A 22,592-nucleotide genomic window follows, 5' to 3' on the forward strand; every position below is an offset into this window, starting at 1 on the left:
TTTGCCCAGTTGCACTATCAACATCCAACACAACAACAGAAACAGCATGGACTGAGAAGATAAGTATTGTGAATAAAAAAAGACAGTTTAGTCCTAGTTTAGTAGGGCAGTTTTAGTTGTTTTTTTTACGTCTATTACTTGTGTGCCTTGGTAAATAAAGTGGCTAAATTCAATGTAAGGCAGTTAAATTCAAAATGAAGTGGTTAAGTTCAGACTTTTTTATTCTTTATGAAAAAACAGTCATTAAAAATTATCAATAATTATTATTCCCAAGATCATATCTTAATTTTTACTTTTATAAAGCCAACAAAATACTTGGGGTGCCCCCCTGTGGCTCGATCGGTGGAGCACACTGGGGCTGTTAGTTCTCTGCAGTGGCCACCGGTTCAACTCCCACCTGCAGCCTATTTGCTGCATGTCATCACCTTTCTCTCTACCCTCTTTCCTGTCATATCTTCAGCTGTCACTGTCAAAATAAAAGGAAAAAAAAATACTTGGGATAACTGGGATGTCTGCCCCTCCTTACCTTACAGGGATATAAATCACAAGGGTGTAAATCAATCAGTTTCATTATGATACAATATGATAGTGATTCTTTGGATAACAATACATTTTTTCCAATATCGTAAAGTCTGCCACAATACAAGTTTCTCTCGATTCGAACACATTCAGTTACATTTAAGTCACCTCACAAAAAGTACCTAAATTATGATTTAAAAGTTTTATGACTGAACTCCTCCAGACATTTATGACACAGACATGCCATGTGATTTTCAAAATAAACGTGTCTTAAAGATGATATATCGATCCAGACTGATGTATCATTACACCCCGGTTACCTTATAGACCTTTTCATGTCAGCCATATTGAGATTGATACAGTGAATGTAACAAGCCCTTTATTTCTATCAGACTTTCTTTCATTTGACCTGAATAGAATGGAACACTAATTAGTATCATTGCTAACACCTGTGTTTACACTATTTCATGTCAAAATGGCAGCTGTGAAAAAAGGGTCTGTTCAGCTTGGTGAGGTTGGTAAGGTGCATTTCCAACAGTATTCAGGACTATTTTCATTCATGTGCACAATTATATGAGAAAGTAGTGAGAAGGAAATTAAATGCTAACCTTCACATCTTCAGTTTAAGTGGAATTTAAGGGTTTATCTAAAAGAGGGTGTGCTAATACAATGACAACATATGTCCTAACAGAGCATATGATCGCAAAAGATTCCTTTCATCAGAGCTTTGGGGTGTTTGTTGTTTTAAATGATAAGTGAGTGAATACACACAAACCTTAGTGGCTGAAACCACCACATATATCAACGCTTACTGTACATGCACACAAGCACACACAAACACACTGAAGCAAAATAACCTGAAAAGACCAGCCAAAAACACCAACAACATTATTTCTCTCTCTCTTCTCCTTGAATAGGAAAAAGTTTCCTCATTTGTCATCCATAACATAGCCTGCTGTTCACACGGCTGAGCAGATGTTGACTGAGGAACAGACTATGAATGCATCCAGTCTCTCAGTTTTGGACCAAAATCCTGAGAACCACAGTCCTTAGCCACCTGCAGCTCATCAGTGCCAACCGAACATGAATAAAGCAAGGAAAGAAAAAAAGAGTGAAGGATAAAGAGAAGCATCTCTCAGGCTAATAGTTACCAGCAGCACCTGGGAGCTGCAGCAGGCAGCTTTAGTGATGTTCTGTGGCCCTCTAGTGGTCACAAGTGGTTAGTTGCACTACTTTTATAGTGTATTACTGTGACGATCTCTTAATTCTAACACAAAATGCAGATCACATTCATAATTTCTAAAGATTACAGCTCTTTTGCATCTTTTCAGCCTGTGAAATTAGTTATCTGAAGATATCTGTGAGTGGTGGTCCCTTACCAGACAGGCTGCGAGGGCGGGCCTCAGGAAGATCTGAGATGGCTCCAGTGGTCACAGTCTTCTTCATCCGGGAGCCTGAAGCAGCAGCTCCCAGGGCAGGCTTTGTCAAGGCATCATCACTGCTGGCTCTTTTCAGCTAGAAACACATCTGCTGTTACTATCAACAATATAGGTCTAATAATCTGCAATGATACAATAACATTACTCAAGTAAAGTATCATCATGTTAGTCTGCAGTAGATTGTAGTGGGTTTGTGACTTACTCTGCTGAGACGCTGGTCTGAGGCCAGCATGTTGGAGGATCTGGAGGTCTTCATGGCTGTGGAGGTGGTGGTGGAGGAAGAGGGGGCCAAGGAGGCCTGCTTGGCCCTCTCCTGGAGTCCCGGCTTGGGCAGCCCCACCTTGGTGGCGCCCGTTTTCAGCATGGTTGCGCTTCAGCTAACTACACCTGAGAGAATTCCTGAGAAGAGAGGAAATCATTGTATAAGACACTATTGAATAGTTATTATAAAGAAAAGCAACAGCAGTATTGTGTCTGTGTATTCACTGCAGTATAGCAGAACAGCTCCCCTGAAGCTTGTTGGCAGATTCTTCCAAAACAGATGCTCAGTATTGTCTCACTGAAGGTTGCTCTCTTTAACCACTAAGCCACACTGTCTATGTGCCTCAGAGGCACCAGTGAACACTGCTGAAATATGAACACGATGTTCCATTAACTAGAAATCAATTTGAACAACAAACAAGTTTCTGAGAACAACAGGATGAGTGATACTGTGTCAAACTGGCTTTTGAATAGCTGCTTTTGACTTTCCATAAAAACTCATTGCTGTAAGCTTTGTCGATAACTTTATTTTTAGCCTCACTCACATGTAATTAGATAAATACAGTCAATTCACCCATTAAAACTACACAGCTCAATAATATTCAAACAAAAAGTACAAATGGACAAGTATTTTCTCACTAGGAAATGGCTGATTAAAGAACCCAACAAAATTAGAGTGGATAGAAACAACTTCACAAAACGTGGGACCTCTTTCTTCATATTAAATCTCTAACTTCACGACACTACTTGTCACCTAATGAAGTGTATTTTATACCCCCTGGGACATGTGGGAGGGCCAGTTGGCGGGCTGGAGGGTACATCTGGGGTGATTGGCATTTTTTGTGTTGTCTGTTTCTTTGTTTGTTTATAGGTTGAAACAGCTGGATAAATTTACTATTTACTGAATTAAATGGTTACGATAGGGGATAACATGAATTTGAATTTATACTGGTTTCTTTCCATCTGTGTAACATCATAAACATAAATGTTGACATTATAGGAGGTATTTTTTGTTGAGATGGAAGTGGAAGGATCTGTTCTTCGGAGTACAATTAACTCCTCCTCTAAGTTTGAACTGAAGGCAATGAGAAGTATGCGGAAACGGATGGACAGGCATGACTTGACTTCTTGTGCATTGCTCTTTGGTGTCAATCTGTTGTGTCCTCCTCCTGGACACCTATGTAGATTGACCCTTACTTGGTTTCTGTTACCCTTTTTGGATCATTGCTATTGACACATAGACAGGTACTCATGCAGGGAGATGTGTCTTTAGAAGATACAAGTTGATGTATAATGGATCTGTGTCCCGGTTTATCTTGAAGAAAATGGTAAAGCAATCCTTAATGCTTATAACCAATGTATTTGTGACGTTGAACTGCACCCTTTAGACCACCTGTTCTTGTTCATTAAAGATATTAAAAAAAGAAAAAGAAAAAAAGACAAATAATAAATTTTAGACCATAGCTGAAGTTTCTCCTCTTTCCTTTGTGGGGCAGTATAGCTCTAAACCTTTCAAGTAAACTACTGTCAGAATACAGAATAATAGACAGTCCACCTTTGCTTCATGTGAATAAGACTATACTAATGCTAATACTGTATACTGTATTAGCACAGCCTAGTAAAATTTTGTGGCTGTACCAAAATATACCAGCCAAGAATTGCCTCTGAGGGCAGCTAAGGTTTTTCAGTAGCAAAAGCACTAAACTGCTTCCTGCTTGAGGGAGGAGAGAGAACAAATTTCTTATCTGATTTGTTCAAAGCAGCAGCACTGACCGACATGCAGCACTATCTGCACAGATCTAGTAGAAGTATGCAGCCGGCTACAGCCACAACTGTCATTCCTCTGTTAGGAATATAGTTAAAAAGCAGCAAAATAATGGCTTCAATTTTCCAACTCCAACAGGATGTGGTCACAAAGACTGTTAAAGGTGTGCATTTTAAGTCCAGAAGGAAATGTACTCATCTGGGCAGAGAGCAGCTCTAGGAAATGGAAGGAGGTAAAAGTGCACTTAACCAAGGCGAGTGTGCACTGGTAAAGAGCTCTGAGCTCCCAGAGGACCGCCTGAGTCATTGATCAGGGATGGGGGAACCTGATCTTCCGCCTCTGAGAAGCACAGGGCTGTTAATGGGGATACCCTCTAGACTCTGCAAGCACAGGAATGAGTTAACACTGGACAGGGCTATTGGAGAGGACAATTGTTTTCTCTGCCCTAAACTATTTATACTTATTTGCTGGAATGACTGAAATGTTGAAAGTGTTCAAACAACATTTCAGAACAGGGCAAGTGGAAATTAGAGACAGACGAATAATCAGGTTGATTATCTGGCATTTTGAGATAAATAGCATCACTCCATTCCTCTGCTCATGAGACTGATCAACAAAAGATGTCTGCAGATACATCTGAAGACAGCTGTGTAAGCCTGGCTGCACTGGAACAATGTTTGCCCTCCCTCGTCAGGTTTTTTGAGTAGGTTGTGAAAGTTAGTTTCAAGCCCTGTACTATAATTATCAGTTGTTGTAAACGTTTCCTTAAGTCTTCTCAATTGCCAGAGTCTTGTCTAGATGTTAACATGTTTCTCGTCATCCTAAATGACAGCAAATCTAATATGAAACGGTTATTGGCTAGCGTTAAATATACATTACATTACAATGTATAGAATAATGCAGTTGAATGACATTGGTTCTGATGAGGGCCTGACTGATACTGTTATTTTGGTGCCAATGCAGATATTATGTCGGTATTAGGGAGTTTTAAAAAATCCATTGTTATTCTTTGTACAAACTATAATATTTAGAATATGTACATTAACACATATTTTTTTGCAATGATTCCTCAAAAGTGCTTATCAAACAGTTGTTATAAAAATACATAATGCAAGACGTTTTACATTTTACACGAAATGGAGTCATTCAAAACAACATCAAATAAAACAACAGTAAACTTTGACTGATATTTTTGAATTAGAAAACATAGATAAATATATGTATGCATTAAACCTGAATTTATTATTTATTATTTAAATATAAAACAAACAGAAACAATCTGTATTATGTTCTGTTTAAAAAAAAACAGGTTTTATGTAGGTGCATATCAGACAAAATATATGCTGCAACCGATATAGCCGTATTAGATAAATATTGGGCTAATATGTCGGGCTTTATTTATGAAATACTGTACCCCGCTCTCCATTAAACACTAGTCATATTCTGAAATCCACTGCATACCTCAATATGTTTCTATAATAAAAATTCCATCTAAAAGGACCTGCTCTTTGTCTTTATATTGGCATTATATATCCTCCAACGGCTGCCCTGTTCTCTAAATATCAGCATCAGCCATTGAATGATACCAATTGACCACAAGTAAACCTCTGCAGTAACCAATAGCAAGCAGCCTTACAAATAATGTTACAATGACACTAAGAGCAGTGTGAGGACTAACCTCTTACATCAATACAGGGGATTCACATCAGAAAAATGTTCCCAGCAGAGAACATACAGTTTGTCACACTGTACACTGCTATTTTATTAGAGAATATTTGTGGATGCTTAAGAATTTATCTGGGTAAGAACACACTGAGCGCACTTTGTGCTTTTTCCCCCCTATAAGAGCGTGTGTCTCCCTGCTGGCCCATCATATGATACTAAGACCTCTCTAGGCAAGATCCTGTGACTAACTCCTGTCTGGCCTGGTAGTCCAACACCTCAGCAACAATGGCTCACCTCCCTCTGGATCAGTTTACAAGGCTACAGAACCACACATTTGACCTGCTTCACCATCTGCTCTGATGTTTGCATAGGTGAAATGAGGAAGTGCGGCAAAATTGAGGATGTATCCCTTGAGGTTACATTTTCTGTTTTGAAATAGAAGGGAACGAAGCAATAACCAAACATCTTGTGGAATAAATAAATCAGGCAATGGTGAAACAATAATGTCAAGATTGAAAATATGACCCTTTAAAATTGCAAACCTTCTATAAAGCAAGAGCCTGTTGAGTTCAAGTCTCATCCACTTTGTTCACCTTCTTTGAACCACTGCAGGACACAGTTCTGCAAATATGACCTCTCCATATTCCTCTGCAGAGATATGACTCTCAGGAGCCAGAACTGTGTCCCACTTAGTTTGCAACGGCCTAGTTAGGAACCCAAATATCTTTGAGAGACAGACGGCAGTTGTATTTTAAACTTGAACTAGCCAGGAGTTAAGACAGAGTGCGGGTAACAGCATCTCAGCTAACAAAGATGACAGGATTTTCCTACACTATAGCTTCCACGGTCTGAGAAAACAAGCATGTAGGATGACGACATTGTGGCTTAAACAAGATTTGTAGGAAGCTAAATATGGAATTTGCTTTAAAAATACCCAATTAGAAAACCAAATATAATTTCTAGTCACCACAGCCACAAGTAAAGGGTTGTACTTTTGCTTTAATTATACTGCTTCAAAAAACAGGAAGATGAATGTAAAGGCTGAATATGGGACAGAGCGGTGGCAGAGTTTCTCAGCTTATTTCTGACAGTTGCTGTTGAACTGGACTGCTGAAAGGAGATAAGGAGACACGAATGGGACTCAAGACCAACTGTTATCTGTTTGGTCCTGGATGAAACAATCTCTCACACGCCATCTGATCTGACATAACCCTGAGGGAGAAGACAATGTGCTTTCATCACAGAATGAAGATCAACCCTCCTTAACAGTGTAAATAGTTCCCAAATCAGAGCAAATAAGATCAACAAATTTACATTACAACACTTCATTATCTATTTTCATCACATATACATTTACACATAAATATAGAAGTGCTATGTAGAAAAAGTATCATTTATAGTTTCATTGAAAAAGATCCACATATATAATCATTTTAAGGTGCACCCTACAGTAGAACTGCTGCTCAGCAAAATAGGGACAGATGTTTAGCCAAAACCAATAATTATTCCTTACAAAACCACTACTATATGGGTTATGGGGGAAATACCATCTTACATGTACACATTCACTGCACGATTGTGTAACTTGGCAGAGTCATCCTGCCACAACCACAAATCTCCTCAGATCACGAAGGGAAATCCTAGCTAACCAATCCTGACCATTCTTTGACCTTACATGCCGGTTGGTACAAAGCAGGATGGCTCATGTGCACTACAATTCAAATGTTCAGTTGATGTGCTTGTATAGAATACTTAGCAGATACGAAAGAAATGCATCCTCCGATCACTCTCTGTGCATGAGAACACACATCCTGTCCCTGCCATCTACAGAGACTAGAAAAAAAAAATTGATCAGCTGAGGAAGCTACAGTCCTGCTAAGACGTGACTGTGAAACCTGCTGTCTTCCTGTGATGGCACTTCATTAAGCAAAGTGCATTCAGGTGAAACTACACTGCTTTGTTCCAATCAATAACTTCAAGTCCAGCCACAGAGAATAACATTAAAAAGATTCAAGGCCCGCAACACACAACAAAGCATAACCAAACAGGGCTTTACAGCTATGTTGAATTGAAGTAATAATCTTGAAGACTTTCATTTAAAGGTAAAATTTACCACTTTTTATGTGGCTGTCCAATCAGTCTCAATTGTAAATGTAGTCAACCGAAACAATAAATTCCTCAGTGTGTGCTATATGGACAAGCTGAGATCTCCAGAGCATGTACCAGGATAGCAGTGGGTATCAACATTCAATACCTTTAAGGTATCGATGGAAATAACCCAGTACCAATGACTATTTTTATGGTTTTGCTCACAGCCAAACACCACGAGCATACTGCATAAAGAAAAAAGGTTTTGAAGGAAGTAATCCATTGGCATCTGTACCAATTTGTATTGGTATTGGTACTGGTCCTATTTTTTAATGATAACCAGCCCTAACCAGGATGCATTGTGTGCAAGCTTCTGACATGCCAATATTGCCATCTTTCTCCACCCATGCCTGTAGCTATTACTGGGTTGACCAAAACACAGCGTTAGATAACAAAAATACTCATCCAGCACACCCCCTGGCTGCCCAGTGGCAGAGATTAGAAATCCAAGCTGAAACAGGCTGTGTTTCATTAGTTGTTCAACATGCCCTCGTTCACTTCCATTCGGCGCTTGGAGGAATTCGGAGGAATCCCACCATCGTAAGTACTGTTCCTCTTTTCTGAAAAACTGAATAATGATGGTCACTCCAGAGGTGTTTATCTCCCAAAATGCATCACAGTCATGATTTGGTGCAAGAAAATACATTGATGGTAAGGTGGCAGTAATGTGCATAAATCTCCATAGGTTCACTCATCTAGTTAGCAGATATGTTCGTAAAATCTCATTGCAATGTTCTCATTGCAAGAAAGACTCAAACTGATTAATCAATTATCAAAATAGTAGCGATTAATGTTATACTCAGTTAACAGCTGAATAATCAATTAATCATTGTAGTTCTAGAAATGAGTCTGCAGCCAGTGCTGATGAGTTGTAAAAGCTGCATAGTGCTAAACTTACAAATGGTGGTTGAATCATGATAATTTGGCCACTGTGTGACATATGCTGTTACATCATACCATGGGTGAAGGAAAGTGAATAAGGGGAAGGGGAACTACTAATGAAACACAGACACAGCCTGCAGTTATTCACCTCCAACTACATGACTGTGATGACACTGGATGCAGGACCAATTACAAACTTTGCAGCCGTGGAACTCAGCTTCCTCTGTCAGTATAGCACACACTGAGGAAGCTGTTGCTGATTCACCACCATCTGATTGGAAAGCGGTGAATTTTCCCTTAAGTCACAATAGTCGAATGACATAACACAATGGTGACTGAACCTATGGCCTGCTTATGAAAGCCCTTCTTTTATTTGCAGTATTATGAAATGGGCGTCTGGTGATCACCAAAAGCAGTAACATGAGCAATTAAACTAATAAGCATCTCTTATGCTCCCGACTGTGCTTGAAAAAAAGGAAAAAAGATGCTCCAAGTGAAACACACTTCCCTGTGTGTCATCACATCCTCTCATGTGTTCTTCATTAGCATGTTAACTTTTAAGAGACCAACATAAACGTATGTATAACATACTGTAAGCATAACATAAACCTAAATACAGCAACCTCTGGTTAGCCACTAGTGTGAAACCTTGCAAAAATACTATTCCTGCATTGAGTACTTCACAGGTCACAAAATTTAGCTCTGGCCACATTTCCCTTTCAGAGTTGTACTTTCTGTGGTTGACAGAAATGTGAGAAACCTGGCAGAAAGATCAGCAGCAGATGTGCTTTGTCCCTTTCTTCCAAGCTCATTATATAAAAAGGACTTCAGATTTTTCCTTTTTCAAACTTTCCTATTCCAATCCAACAGTCGCCAATCACGTCTTCAATCCAAAATAAACTCCATAATCCCTATAAATTTGTGAAACAACAACTGAAGATAAAACAACATATTCCAATATCATCTGTAAGGTAGTGAGTAATGAGAAAGACGGTGATGGCAGAATGGTGTTGGAGGAAATGCTACGGAAAAAAATGAGTGGTGCAATTCACTCACGTGTTTAGTGTTGGATGCTGTCCTAGAGCCTGCCCTCTGCCTGAGTGCCCTGAAGCACAAATGACCAAAATATTCGTCCTTTTGCTAAGCGAAAATGAAGGGTCAGGAGCAACGGCTGTCTGCCTCAATACAGCAGTCAGGATGAGGAAGTACTGCAGGCTGCCAACCGCTGTGCTGTGTGCGCCTGTTTGATTCTCTTTCATAGAGGAAGAGAGGGACAGAGTCTCAGCCATGGGCATGTTTTTCTCCTCTCACAGTTTTTCCAGACGTTTTCTTACGTGTGAAGAACAGACAGCAAGAAAGGAGAATGGACCAAGAGGAGGAGGAGGAGGAGGAGGGAGCGATTTCCAACATGTGATGTTGAGACTACTGGGCCATGCACTGTCTAAATGATGGTAATGATTTTTATCATGATCACACAACGTACACCGCTGTTGTTTGAAATGCAGGTGTCTGCACTTTGTTCTCATGACAGTGGCTTGCAATTTGATTTAACCTGGGACCATGTGTGTTTGTGGTTTGTGGGCAAGACACAACTGTTCCATTGTATTGTTAAATTAAAAACCACAGTCGTGTAAAGAAGGCAATTGCTCTGCTTCAGTGAAACTGTTGTGCATTACAGTATGTGTGGCTCACTGTCTGGCTCATTAGAGTTTGAAAAATAAAGATTGATTTATGACTTTGTTATGAGTTCTTTGTCATGAGTTCTTCATTTCCAAAGGCTGTTTGAGCACAAACAGCAGCTACCAACACTGACAAAGCCAGTCTTTGTCACAGAAACACTTCTTAATATGAGGGTGGATCATTTGTGGAGGGGTTTGCATTTTGCTCTGCCATACTAGTCTAATTTGGATCCCACAACGTACGGCATGCCAAGGCCGTGGAGAATGTGGGTAGAGAGCGTACAGCGCACTGGTCCGGGATGAAACAGGCCTCAGTTTGTGGCAAGTGGTAAACTGAGGAACTTGGTCTGACCACACCCCTACACCACCACAAAAACGTCTTTTTTTAAAAGAACGATGCAAGAGGTTGAGAAATAGTTCAGCAAGCTTTTTTAGGCACCACATGCCGTTTCACACCCTGCTGCAGATGGATTTCAAGAGTGATTTGACATCTGCTGCATGCTTTCAACTGCACAGATTTTGTATTGTAGCTATTGGCAGACACTACCTTATTGACTGCAGCCTTGTTAAATACTGTCAAAACATTGTACCATTCCTATGATTGTTCACTCCTGGTGGTCACATCTGACTGTATGGCAACTGTGGAATACAACCGAAAATACTTGTTTCAAAAGTTTAGAAGGTGCCTGTTGAAATGATGTATCATAATGACGCATAAAACATAGTTCTACTACACAGTCTAAGTGCTGTTTCATTAAGGGAAGCCATCTGTAAAGATGAAAGTAGATAAATATGGCTTTGTTTTTTATTCCAGTCTACACTTTATGGGCGTCTGCAGTGCTGAAGAAACATCCCTAATGGAAGCAATATTATAAAGACATCATACAACTAGTATGCTGATGAAAAGATAGGAGATCATTAGAATAGTAAGTTAATTAGAAAGTTATTACAATACATTGCTTGGGAACCATCAATGTCCAACATTTAATGTTGAGATACTTAAGGATCAAAGTGGAGGACCAACCCACTATTAGACCCACAGAGCCATGCCACTTGTTTGGCTAAAAAAGAGCTACCCTTTTATCTACTAGACTACTACTTTCACCAGGAGGGTTGGGTGCATGCAGAGGATTATGTCCCACTCTGCACAGGTGCTCCAACTAACATGCACAGCAAAAGGTGCAGCAAAAGGTACATCACTTTTCCATTAGTAAGTGCCCATCGTATAAGAACAGTAACACAGTCCAAAGTTTCCCAAAATAGAACATGGACTTGGAGGAAAAACATTCACTTCATGCCCACCTCTTGAACTCACAAGCACCACAGTGGCAGACCAGTACCAGCATAGTGGCCATCTCTCAGTCATAAAAACAGCCAACTTGCGTAGGAGCACATTTCCAAATGGAATAAGTTTCTACACTGCCAACATCCGTCTTTACATAAATTAAAATGGAACGCTTACAGAAGGGGTGAAATAAGGAAACAGGAAACAGCAGAGCCCTGGAGTATGAAACGGGCCAAGCATTAATAAATAATGATGGAACATAAAGCCATGTGGCTGGATGCTCGCTAGGTGAGGTGGCTCTCCGGGGATTCCTGTCATTGTGTGATACAAGAGGCTGAGTGGACAGTCCATTGAATACAACACTTCTTAGTAGACACACTGAAGCTCCTAAGCACCGCCTGCTTCTGATTCTCTTCCTTTTTCCTCCACAGGAAAGAGCACTGAGTCAGAGTCTCCACATAGACATAACACTGTTGCACAGGATGTGAAAACAAATGTAAAATGATGGTGATTCAGCTGAGTGAGTGGCTTAAAATACTGCCTTTTCCATGATTACTGAAAGTAGAACATACCCTTATAGCGAGACTGGCAACTGTACACAACTACAATTGTGAAGATGCTGTATGATTACAAATTCAACGTCATGCAGTATTTGTGTGCAGAAAGAAATTCAGATCATGTAATATCAACTGTGGATCATGGAATCTGCTACAAATATCTTTGAGGATTCAGCAGTATTTGGACAGAACATTAATGATTTGGCTCCAGTCAACACTGTTGGTGCTTGATGTGGTATGTGGTACCGGTTTATGTTACTTGTCCCCATAAAAATAACCGTAAAATTAAATATAAACCCATTTTTTTTACATTTAAAGCCACATTCATTAAAAACTAAAGCCTTCTGGCTGTGAATGGGTCACCATTTTTACAATGTCAGAACCTTTTGACAAAATTAGAAAGTAAAAAAGTTGTTTTTGTTTACAGTCAAAGCAGTCACAGTTTCTCCCATGCATGAGGATTGAGTTGTGTACTGGGCATCCAATACTGTAATAGTAAAGAGCAGACTGTTTAGATTACTTTAGAGAAATGTTTAACAGCTCAAATTTTAAAATATACATCATGCAGATAAACTGGCAAGTCAAGCAAGAGTGTTTCTTGCCATCTTGATGCTCTGCAACAAGAAGATTTAAAGATGGATTGATATGAAAACTCAATTTACTTAGTTATCTTTGTCTACAAAATACGGCTGTGTGTTTTGGCTAGAATCTGGTGATTCACTATGTATCACAATACAGGGCTTACAATTCAATTGCCATGTAAAGGGATGCTGTAGGCAAAGTGATATATTGTTTTTTTTTTTAATCTAAGTTTAGAAAAACTGTCATAGTATAAAGAACACACCATCATATGCATAAAATCTGAGTTAATTAAGTTCAGTTTTTATGCAGTTACAATATCTAGTGGTCAGGAGTTTGAACACAAAACAAAATGAACCACTGTCACAAATATTTGCATGTATCACAAAGCATATCATTGTTATAGTCATGTGTATTAATATTTTCTAAAACACCAACTACTACAAAACCACTATATAACTATGAAGGAATGCTACACAGCTGGCTACCAACTATAATGTATCAACACGCACACACTGAAAATAAATGTATATTTCTGTTTCTTCTTTTGGTTTTATATTCATATGGTGCTACTGCTGCTACTGATATAATGTCACCATAACAATGGCTGAACATCTGTCCAACATCTGCACTAGAGCTAGTGAGTCTAGAACAGATTACTGTTGCTATATAAAGATATAACGTACTATACAATTAAGATCCACTTTAATATTAATCTTATTTGAGACAGTAATATTGCAGTATGTAATACATGGGATATGGAAATAAGTGTGCTTACATGCGTATGCATGCATTAATGCATTAATTGTGCCTGACCACGTCGGCAGCTCCAAAGCATCTGCAGAGCACCTGGGTCTAAGGAAACGGTGTGTGCAAAGTCATTATCTCAGCTAAAGTGAAACAGGAAGAGTGTGGAATTAGTCTGTATCCCATGCTGTGAGGCGGTCTCTGCTCTCCCTCTGGGTTTCCCCTTTAGTCTGGAGGGATCTGAAACTAGTCCGCAACAGGGTGCAAACCTCCTTCTCAAAAGCAGTCTGAGGGAAGTTGAAGCCTGGTTTCACACAAAACAATGCAGCAAATGTGTGATATTTTCTGCAGTCAGTAGCAATTTGTGAGAACTGAATGTGAGAAAAGCCAAGAGACACACCAGAATGCCTACAGCTGTACAAATATTAACTTACTTTAAATGGTTCCCAACTCTCCTGAGAATAGAGAACCCTGAGTCTACAGTCAGGAAGCAAGTGGAATGGATTTGTTTGTTGTGTTTAAGGCTATTGACTATCATACCAACTGCCTGTGAGTGGTAATGCTCATCTGAATTATTGCTAGAAAGAGAAGAACAAGAACCCTACCAGGCCTTCTTGTATATTATAATTTCTCAGGCAAAACACAGAAAAACTTCTTATCAGCATTGGAATATGAAATAGCCTAAAGATGAGAGCTGCTGCTTAAATCAGCTCATTTTCCTTCGAGAGGAGATGAGAAGAACAGAGCTAGAGAGGAAAGTGCTGAGTTTATGATTTGCTTTGATCTGGACAGAGATCAATAGGTTGTTTGGCTTGCTTAGACCTATACAGCAGGAGTTCTCAAACTTTCAAAATAATAAGTGCTTACTATGGGATTTTGGTTCATTAACTGTGACAGTTCATATCCAAAAGGAGGGGCTGGTAAGTTCAATTCATCATTTACACATCAGACACAATATACACACTTCAAAACTTTTTGTGGTTTTGTTTACATTGTGTACTTAAACTTAACTTTTAAATATATTCATGTCCTCATTACTAAAACATTAAAATATATCTTTTTTATATTGCAGAATAATATATAACTAATGGGCATAATAATTATGTCCAATGGCCAATGTTATTAAAGTACAAATCAAGCCTTTCACTATATACAGTAGTACAGAATAAGTGGTATCATACACAACAACTCCAAAAAAGTAATTATGGGATAACAGTAACACTGAGCCCTCTAACATTGTGATTCCCCATTTATTTATTTATTAAACTTGCCCAGTTAGGCAAACCCAAGATGCTCCATTACATTGGTGACAGCAGTGTTTCTTTGCCATGTTTTGTGTTATTGTTTCCTTAGCTTAGGTTCCCAGTGTTTCCCCTATATGCAGCCAGAATCACATGCTTCCCCTCCGCTGCTACAACTCCATCCTATGAGGGACACACAGCTTCCTCAGTATAACTAGCCAACTAACTTAGTTTCAAGCCTCAGAGGCTTAACACAACTAAGTTATGGACATGTGATGCAGAGGTGGAGACCCTTCTAAACTCGGCACGGGGATGCATGGATGCTCACATGGCAGGGATGATGGAGTTGATCTGCCTGCTACCCTCGCTGGTGATGGTCAGAGATTTCTTAACTGAATGAGACAGCTGGAGGTTGCTGACAGAGTGACAGTGAGAAGTGGTGATAACTACAGTGGTGAGCAAATCAGCTCAACCCCAAAATAACAATGTCCTCATCAAGTGGCAATGTTTCACTGTGGACCTCATCATATGCCAATTTTGTAGACGTGGCCCAACCCTAAAGTATGTAATTTATAAACTTAATGGACACAAACAAAATGACCCCCTTCAAAAATTGGATAGAAGCATCCATATCCTGATCTCTTTGGTCCAAACAAAACAAGGAATTGCTGATGTATTGAACTCTGCCACCTCACAGCAGTTACAGCCATCCATTATCTCCCAGAAAACTGTTCTGTCCTGGCTTCACCAGGCATACAGGAGTAGGAGCTGAGATAGATACAGCCCTCATGCATATTTCATCTGCTCCATCTTTCTCAGAGCCAGGCCCCCCTGGAGGCCCAAACTTCCTGCTCTGATGGTGTCAAAGTTCTTGTCTGATAAACAGCCAGTAAGAGCCACGTTTCAGAAACTTCCGCTGCTTTCCTGTCTGCCTAGCTGGCTTCATGTACAGCGAGTGGGCGGACTCCATAGAAACACAAGCATAGCATCCATGAGAACAGCGAGGGAATAAAAGGATAACCACTACACAGAGCTCAGTGATTTTCCACAATGGAACATCATAGTATTGCTTCCACTGAGTCCAACAAAAAGGAAGCAAGCCCTTCTCTGTCTTTTGAGTTTGCAACAATACACAGACTTGTGGCATGAGAGCTATTTGATGTGTCCTGTGGGTGTGTTCACTGTAACCTGTATGAAGAGGGACCAAAAGAGATTAGAATAGGTCTGACCTCTTTCAGCTACCGAGCAAACATTTTGACGACACTCCCCTCGCACATAAACATCACACTTGTAAACTTGCTTGTCTGGTTTACAAGAATGGGATAACTCAATTATATGAAATTATCTACTGCATCTTATTCTTGACTTACACATCACACTTGTGCAGGACATATCTCTGTTTTTACCTCTGACGTGGCCCAGATGACCCATTTACAGAAACACTAGCATTCCTTGGAACCAGCGAGTTAGACTGCGATGCTTGTCAAGTATGTGGTCTGTTTCCTGGACGTTACTGAACTAAGAACAGAGCCAGAGGAAAAAGATGCTTGAAGCTACCTTCCTTCACAGCTGCACACACCTCTCAGACAGAAAAGAAAACATTGCTGTGCCAGTGTGGCTCTTTTTCCTTAACTGTCCTTTTGGTAGATGATGCTTCAAAAGTTAAAAAAACAGAGGTAAGGCAGCCTGGCAAATCTGTAGAGGCTGGGAGCCATCTGTGCCTTTGCAAAGCACAAGCATTGAGGCAAAATATTACGCAAAATAGCTGCAACCTGCTGACAGCATGCTGAGCAGCCTCACATTCTGTCAGAAACACTGTATGGGTGCTTCTATTTATTCAACTGTCTGACTGACTGCCAGGCCAGCACTCATTCCTGCTCCAATCGGTCCTTCTCCTCTTATCTCCTCAATTAAAGCCTCCTCCACTGCAGTAAAGGACGTGCCACTCCAACTGTATGCAGACCAGACCTCGCCTCTTGATGACAGATAACAACTCTTTCTTCTCAGATCACACAGAGTGGGAAAGCGAGAGTGGGAAAGACAGCTGTCTGGGCTCACCAGGCAGAGAAATGTGTTTCTGACCATATTAGTATTTTCCTCAGATCCTCATGCTGGAGAGGATGAGAGATATTACTATTACTACAAGAGCGTCAACAATCAAATAAATTAAGGTTAAATAGTTCCACAAAAACAAACGGGTACCCTGGTAAACTTGCCTCAAAGCACAAAACTATTATTCAAGTTAGTATGTATGAAGTGCCTTAGCTGTTGAGATATCGGGTCATTCTGCTGTCCCGCTGGATAGTCACTGCTCAAGTCAGTCCCTCTCTCTGGTACCGCATCTACAACCAACCTAGCTGGGGCATATTTACATTTCATCTCTTCACCACTCACATTAACTCAATATCAAGAACTTGGTCCTCATTATGTAAATCTTAAAATAAAAAATACTGTAATTCATTTCAAGAAGACGGGTTGCATCTTTTGCAACATGTTAATTTGACCAGTAAATTTAATTGTTGCCATGTTGATCCCTTTATGAAGAAGCACAGTAAGCACTATTGCACTGGCTGATCTGCACAGACTTATAAAACTACCATACAATGACATAATAACACTAACCAACAGGAAATTCTCCATCCAATCTTGCGTTTGCTTAAAAATAAAGTACTTTCCACCTCAAACTACAGTTTTGCAAATAAAGGCTACTACTTGTCCTTACTTATGATGAAATCTCATCTTAAATGTTGGGGTTAACTGTTTGTATTGTGAAAAGACCTGCAGGACATTTTGGACATACATATAACTGTGACTGTCCTACTAACAAAATTCAAAACACAGAATTGTCACTCCACATTGATTGACAGGTCATTATAGGGAAACACTACACAAAGCAACTAATGGACTTAATGAACTCAGCACTGAGTTTACTGTTAAGAGTGATGTGGTGTGTGTTTTGGTAAAGATGGGTATCCCACCTATGTCTCCCTGTAGCCAAGGTTTCATGCTATGATTTCTAAACACTCCCTCCTAAAAATCTGCACCGACAACCCGAGCCTTTACACCTGACAAAGGCTGCAACACAGAATTATTTTCATTATGCATTCATGATTTTTTTCTAGATTAATTGATTGATCATTTGACTCATAATATGTCAGAAAATAGTGAAAAATAACGGTTTCTCAAAGTCCAAGGTGATGTCTTTAAATGTCTTCTTTTGCCAGAGTGAAACAGTATTTTCTGCCATTTTCCGTGGAAAAATTACTTGAACGATTACCAAAAGAGCTGGTGATTATTTTTCTGTTAATTGAAATATCTCTTAGCCCACTAATTGTTGCAGCTCTACTTCTGACACAGTCATACTGCACCACTAGCCCAAGCCTTCGTACACACATTTATATCCCCAACCCCACACTACATTCCTAAATAAACTGGGAACTAACTAACTGGCAAAGTCAAGGGTATACATACCCTTGATTTCAGCTTAAATACCTGATCAATTATTTGTCAACATATTTGGACATGAGATAAGATAGGATATACCCCTATTGATCCCAGTGTGGTAGCTTCAATTTGACATAGCAGCACAAAACCTACCAAAACAAAAATATATAGATGGAAATATAAATACTAGATACAATAACTGGGTCTGTTCAAATCATTGTATAGCTACACAGCTTTCAGAGTAGTCAGAAGCACACTTCTTTCTAGTTATATTGAGGTACTGGAGGAAGGAGGAGTGTGCATTTACCCTATTCCTGAGAGTGTGAGGCCCAGATCAATGTCTTGCAGTTATACTGAGCCTACAGCTGCTTGCATAGAGAGTAACTAGGCAGTGAATCCAGCATCTGAACATCTGAAGTCATCAGTGAGCATCTGACAAGCAGTGTGGAGGACTACATCACTGCAGCATCTGCCTTTCACCCTTCTTACCAAAGCTGGACAAGGTCACTTGTGTCCTTACCCCACCCCCACCCTGAGTCATTTCATACAATAGTCAGTTACAGCATGTGGATGAAAGACTCTGGTGCTGCTGCTAATTTTCTACTCATGGTCCCTTAGCACGCAGTTAACAAAAGTGAATCCAGGACACCAGCTCTGGCAGAAGACACTCCTGAGTGTGTGAGGTAGCAGCAAAGAGAGGAGACCTTGAATTCCCTATAGAGCATCCTATATTCACATATAATTCTTCCCATTGAGCTAAATGGTCAAGGATATCACCAGGTACCATTTCCCACAACTGTACAATTGAACATGGGCGCTCCCCACATAACCTTTGGCTATAAATAGCAAGCCAATGACAGGAACTGCCTGGATAATGAGTTGAACAGAGGATGAGAGCAGCTACAGAGAAAACAAGGGAGATCCACCGCTCGAGGCTCTACAAAGACATGCTGAGCCCAGGCAAAAGGCGCTTTTCCCTCCATCAATGACAAACACAGCATCATGAAATCAAAAGTAAATTTAAACAGACAGATTGGTCAGATGTGTTCATGTTCATTCATAGAGGCAGAAAAGACAGAAGCCTTCACACAACATCCATCAGTAAATGTAAATACCTAAAAAAAACTGCATGTTGACAGAGACCAGCCTCCCTTGGTGCTTTTTTGTGAAGAGCTCTGACTGACCTGAACACAGTCCAGAAGCCAAGGACAGTTTTCCAACTCTTTCCCCTTTCTTGGATGGTTAACCATGAGAACAACAAAGGTTGTAATTACCTACAGACAACATTCACATTGACTGCCTCATAAATGACTGGTGCGCTGCTCGTATTTGAAGTCTCCTTTATCCTGGCATAATCAAAAGGAACAGTAGAAAGTGAAAGCTGTCATTTGTTGCCCATTTGGTTTCTCCCAAAGGATCCAGGCGTGTTCTGCTACAAGGTTGGCCTCTTCTATAAACATAAGACTACGACGTAAGCTCTGCAATTAAGATATTTTACAGCTTAACTTTTCCTTTTGTCATTATTGAGATGTCCAATTATGCTGTGCAGCAAGCCATAAGCAAAATAGCACCAGTTTATGATTCAAGCATCACATCTGATGAGTCTGGAACACTTTCGTGATGTAGTTTACAAGTAAATGTTACGTGGCAAGAGGAGCTTAGTCAGGATAGTTTGCTATATTGAAGCATTTAAGGCCCTATTAAAGACATAAACAGCAAACTTTCACCAATAACTACACGAAACACAGCAAGGCCTTGTTTGACTGCTTCACATGGCACTGATCTAATGAGGAACAAATGGCTGGCCGATCATGTGAGGGAAAAACGCTTACAGTGCACTGAAGTGGTTCCAAAGGCAACTTGCCATTGGCAGCAAAATGTGAACTTTACATAAAAAACACAGGAAAACCTAAACAGTACAGATAATTTGGTAAATTCATTCTTTACTGGATCTGCCACTACACTCCCAGCAGGTTTATGTAAGGGAAGAATGTCGGAAAATCCTACTAAGAGGCAGGTGCTGAACAGAGCTACTGTACACAAAAAAAACTTTCATTGATGAAATCTTTGTAATATAATGATAAAAAAAAATATTTGTATTGTTAGAATAATTTGAGTTCAGGGCCGTAGTTACTAAAGTCCAACCAACACCAGATTACGGGCCCAATACCCGTATTATGGAGTAAAAAAGATTCTGACATTGATACATCAGCCCATATAATGACATAAAATGACATAAGGGCACTGAAACAGTAAACTTTTGCTAGTATTTTTAATGATAATATATCATTTTAAATTAAAAACAAAGACAACAGTATGCTAGGGTTGGGCTGACCATTCATCAGAATGGCTGACTGTCATGGAGTGTTTGTATTTGAGGTAGCGTGTCCCCTCAGAGTTGTTTCCTGAGTTCCTTATCTGACACCTGAAAGAAAAAACAAGAAGCTGTTGCTATTGTTCACTGCACTACATCTTCATGTTGTGTTCATTATTTTCTTTTTAAACACATCTAAGTTACAAACACATAATGCCAAGACGAAGATGATCTGCTTTATGTTCTGTTAAAAAAAATGTTTTCATTGCGGTGCATATCAGACAACATGTACACCAATACGGATATAGCCCAATATAACTATGACAGGCCAATATCGTGCTGATAGTAGCCCAACCAATACATCTGTCTGGCTCAACTGGTCATGTCTTCTGTATTTGAGGGGATAATTGAAGGGTTTTTAGAAAACTGAGGGTTTACAGTTTACAGTAACTTATGGATAGTTATCAGCTGATTGCAATATTTTTAGACTCAATATATTTACACTTGACTACTTTTTAGGCCAACAAAATAATAAATAAATAAAAGCCACAGCATGTCTTCTCTAGATATTTATTCCTGGCAGTGTAAAGATGGCTTTGAAGCTGCATTTAGACCCCCATGTTGGGAAATGAGATTTACAGAAAACACAGCTAAAATTTTTTTGCTTAGCTTAAATAAAATATGACCAATCTCAATCATTGAAAAAGGGTGGCAGAGTACAAGCTGCAGTGTCTTGACTGACCTGAAGATAACTGACTTGTCCCTTCACACAGAACATAATTCATAGTTATCATGTAAAACATTACACTTCTCTTGCAAGGAGGCTTTTACTTATAACCATGGTAGAATAATAATTGAACCAAGTAAAAATATTTTATAAAGCAGATGGGCAGCACTGATAGAGCAAGAATCCTGTTGAACTCACGACCCCCCATGGTGCAACGTTATCAAGTAAACTGAGAAAATACAGGAGGGATATGTGAAGAGATACCATGGAAAATGGAAAATAACACAATGCATATGCCTGTGTTATTTAACTTTCCGACTGTTGCGTAACATTACAGCCACAGAGTGGCACTTAATTGAAATCAACCTGTCCTTTGGCTAATTTTATGACAGACGTTTTCATAACAGGATAGACACGTCTGCTTTACAATGACTGAGTCATTAAATTAAAGGAACAGAGCCGTCTACTGTGATTGTGAACGCAGATAATAAACCGGCTGTCATCATCAAAGTCAGTTTAGCGTCGCTGCCAACTGGTCAAACCAACTGATCCCGCGCGACTCTCTCTGGCAGCTTCGTTAATGTCCACCGACACCAGAAACGCGTTAATGGTAAACTTTACACGTTTTAACTCAACATATTGCTGAAAGAAGAAGAAAGGCGCAGCAGACTGACAGAATAAATGAGTAATAGCCACTAGCTTCCTCTCACCTGTTCAGTGTTGCGGTGGTGCTGCTGTTGTTTGATCAGGATGCTGCTGCCTGATGCCGCCTCACGCACCACAGTCATTAAAGTGTCACCAGCCAACGGCCTGGGCTCGAGCCGGTAGGTGGAGCGCGTGAAGCGACTTTGGCGCAGTGTTCGGAGAGACTGCTGGGAAATGTAGTTTTCTTATTAAAACCCGAGAAGGCGTCGTGAAATGATTTTTTTATTTTTTATTTTATTTTTTTTTAACAATGTCTATCTGTCTATACCAAGTCTGGACCATTCAAACATGTTTTTTATATGTACGAGTAAAATCATATTTATTATTTATTATTTACTTATAATATTCTATATTGTATTGGATTACATGTGTTTCAGGAATATTTTTTAATCCACTTTATCTCTTTTTAATTGAAAACCATATGACAGCATACAGCATACATCGTATTTAAATGACAAATGCGTATGAAGAGCAAAAGGTAAATAAATAAGTAAACAGGGGGCCATGAAATCAAATATATTCAGACAGAAGTATCAGGGGAATATGTTCGATAAGCTTATTGCAAAACACAAGCTAAAGCCTCTAAAATTATAATAAAGTTTTAACTAAAACATTGCATAACCTATGGAGGTACT

The 22,592-nt window shown here is 39.6% G+C and overlaps 1 protein-coding gene across 1 annotated transcript in view; it reads right to left on the minus strand.

Annotated features, from left to right (window-relative positions):
- specc1 (sperm antigen with calponin homology and coiled-coil domains 1) overlaps positions 1–22,055 on the minus strand; it is a 94,065-nt gene extending 72,010 nt beyond the window's left edge. Inside the window, exons 1-3 of the mRNA XM_084730803.1 lie at positions 21,963–22,055; positions 2,161–2,357; positions 1,899–2,034 (exon numbers count right to left, since the gene is read on the minus strand). Of these exons, the coding sequence (XP_084586929.1) occupies positions 1,899–2,034; positions 2,161–2,322 (298 nt within the window). The 5' untranslated portion in view covers positions 2,323–2,357; positions 21,963–22,055. The remainder of the gene's footprint in view (positions 1–1,898; positions 2,035–2,160; positions 2,358–21,962) is intronic.
- Between the last annotated feature and the right edge of the window lie 537 nt (positions 22,056–22,592).

The sequence above is a fragment of the Lutjanus erythropterus genome, chromosome 11, assembly GCF_056507025.1.
Source record: "Lutjanus erythropterus isolate fLutEry1 chromosome 11, fLutEry1.hap2, whole genome shotgun sequence".
Lineage (NCBI taxonomy): Eukaryota > Metazoa > Chordata > Actinopteri > Lutjaniformes > Lutjanidae > Lutjanus > Lutjanus erythropterus.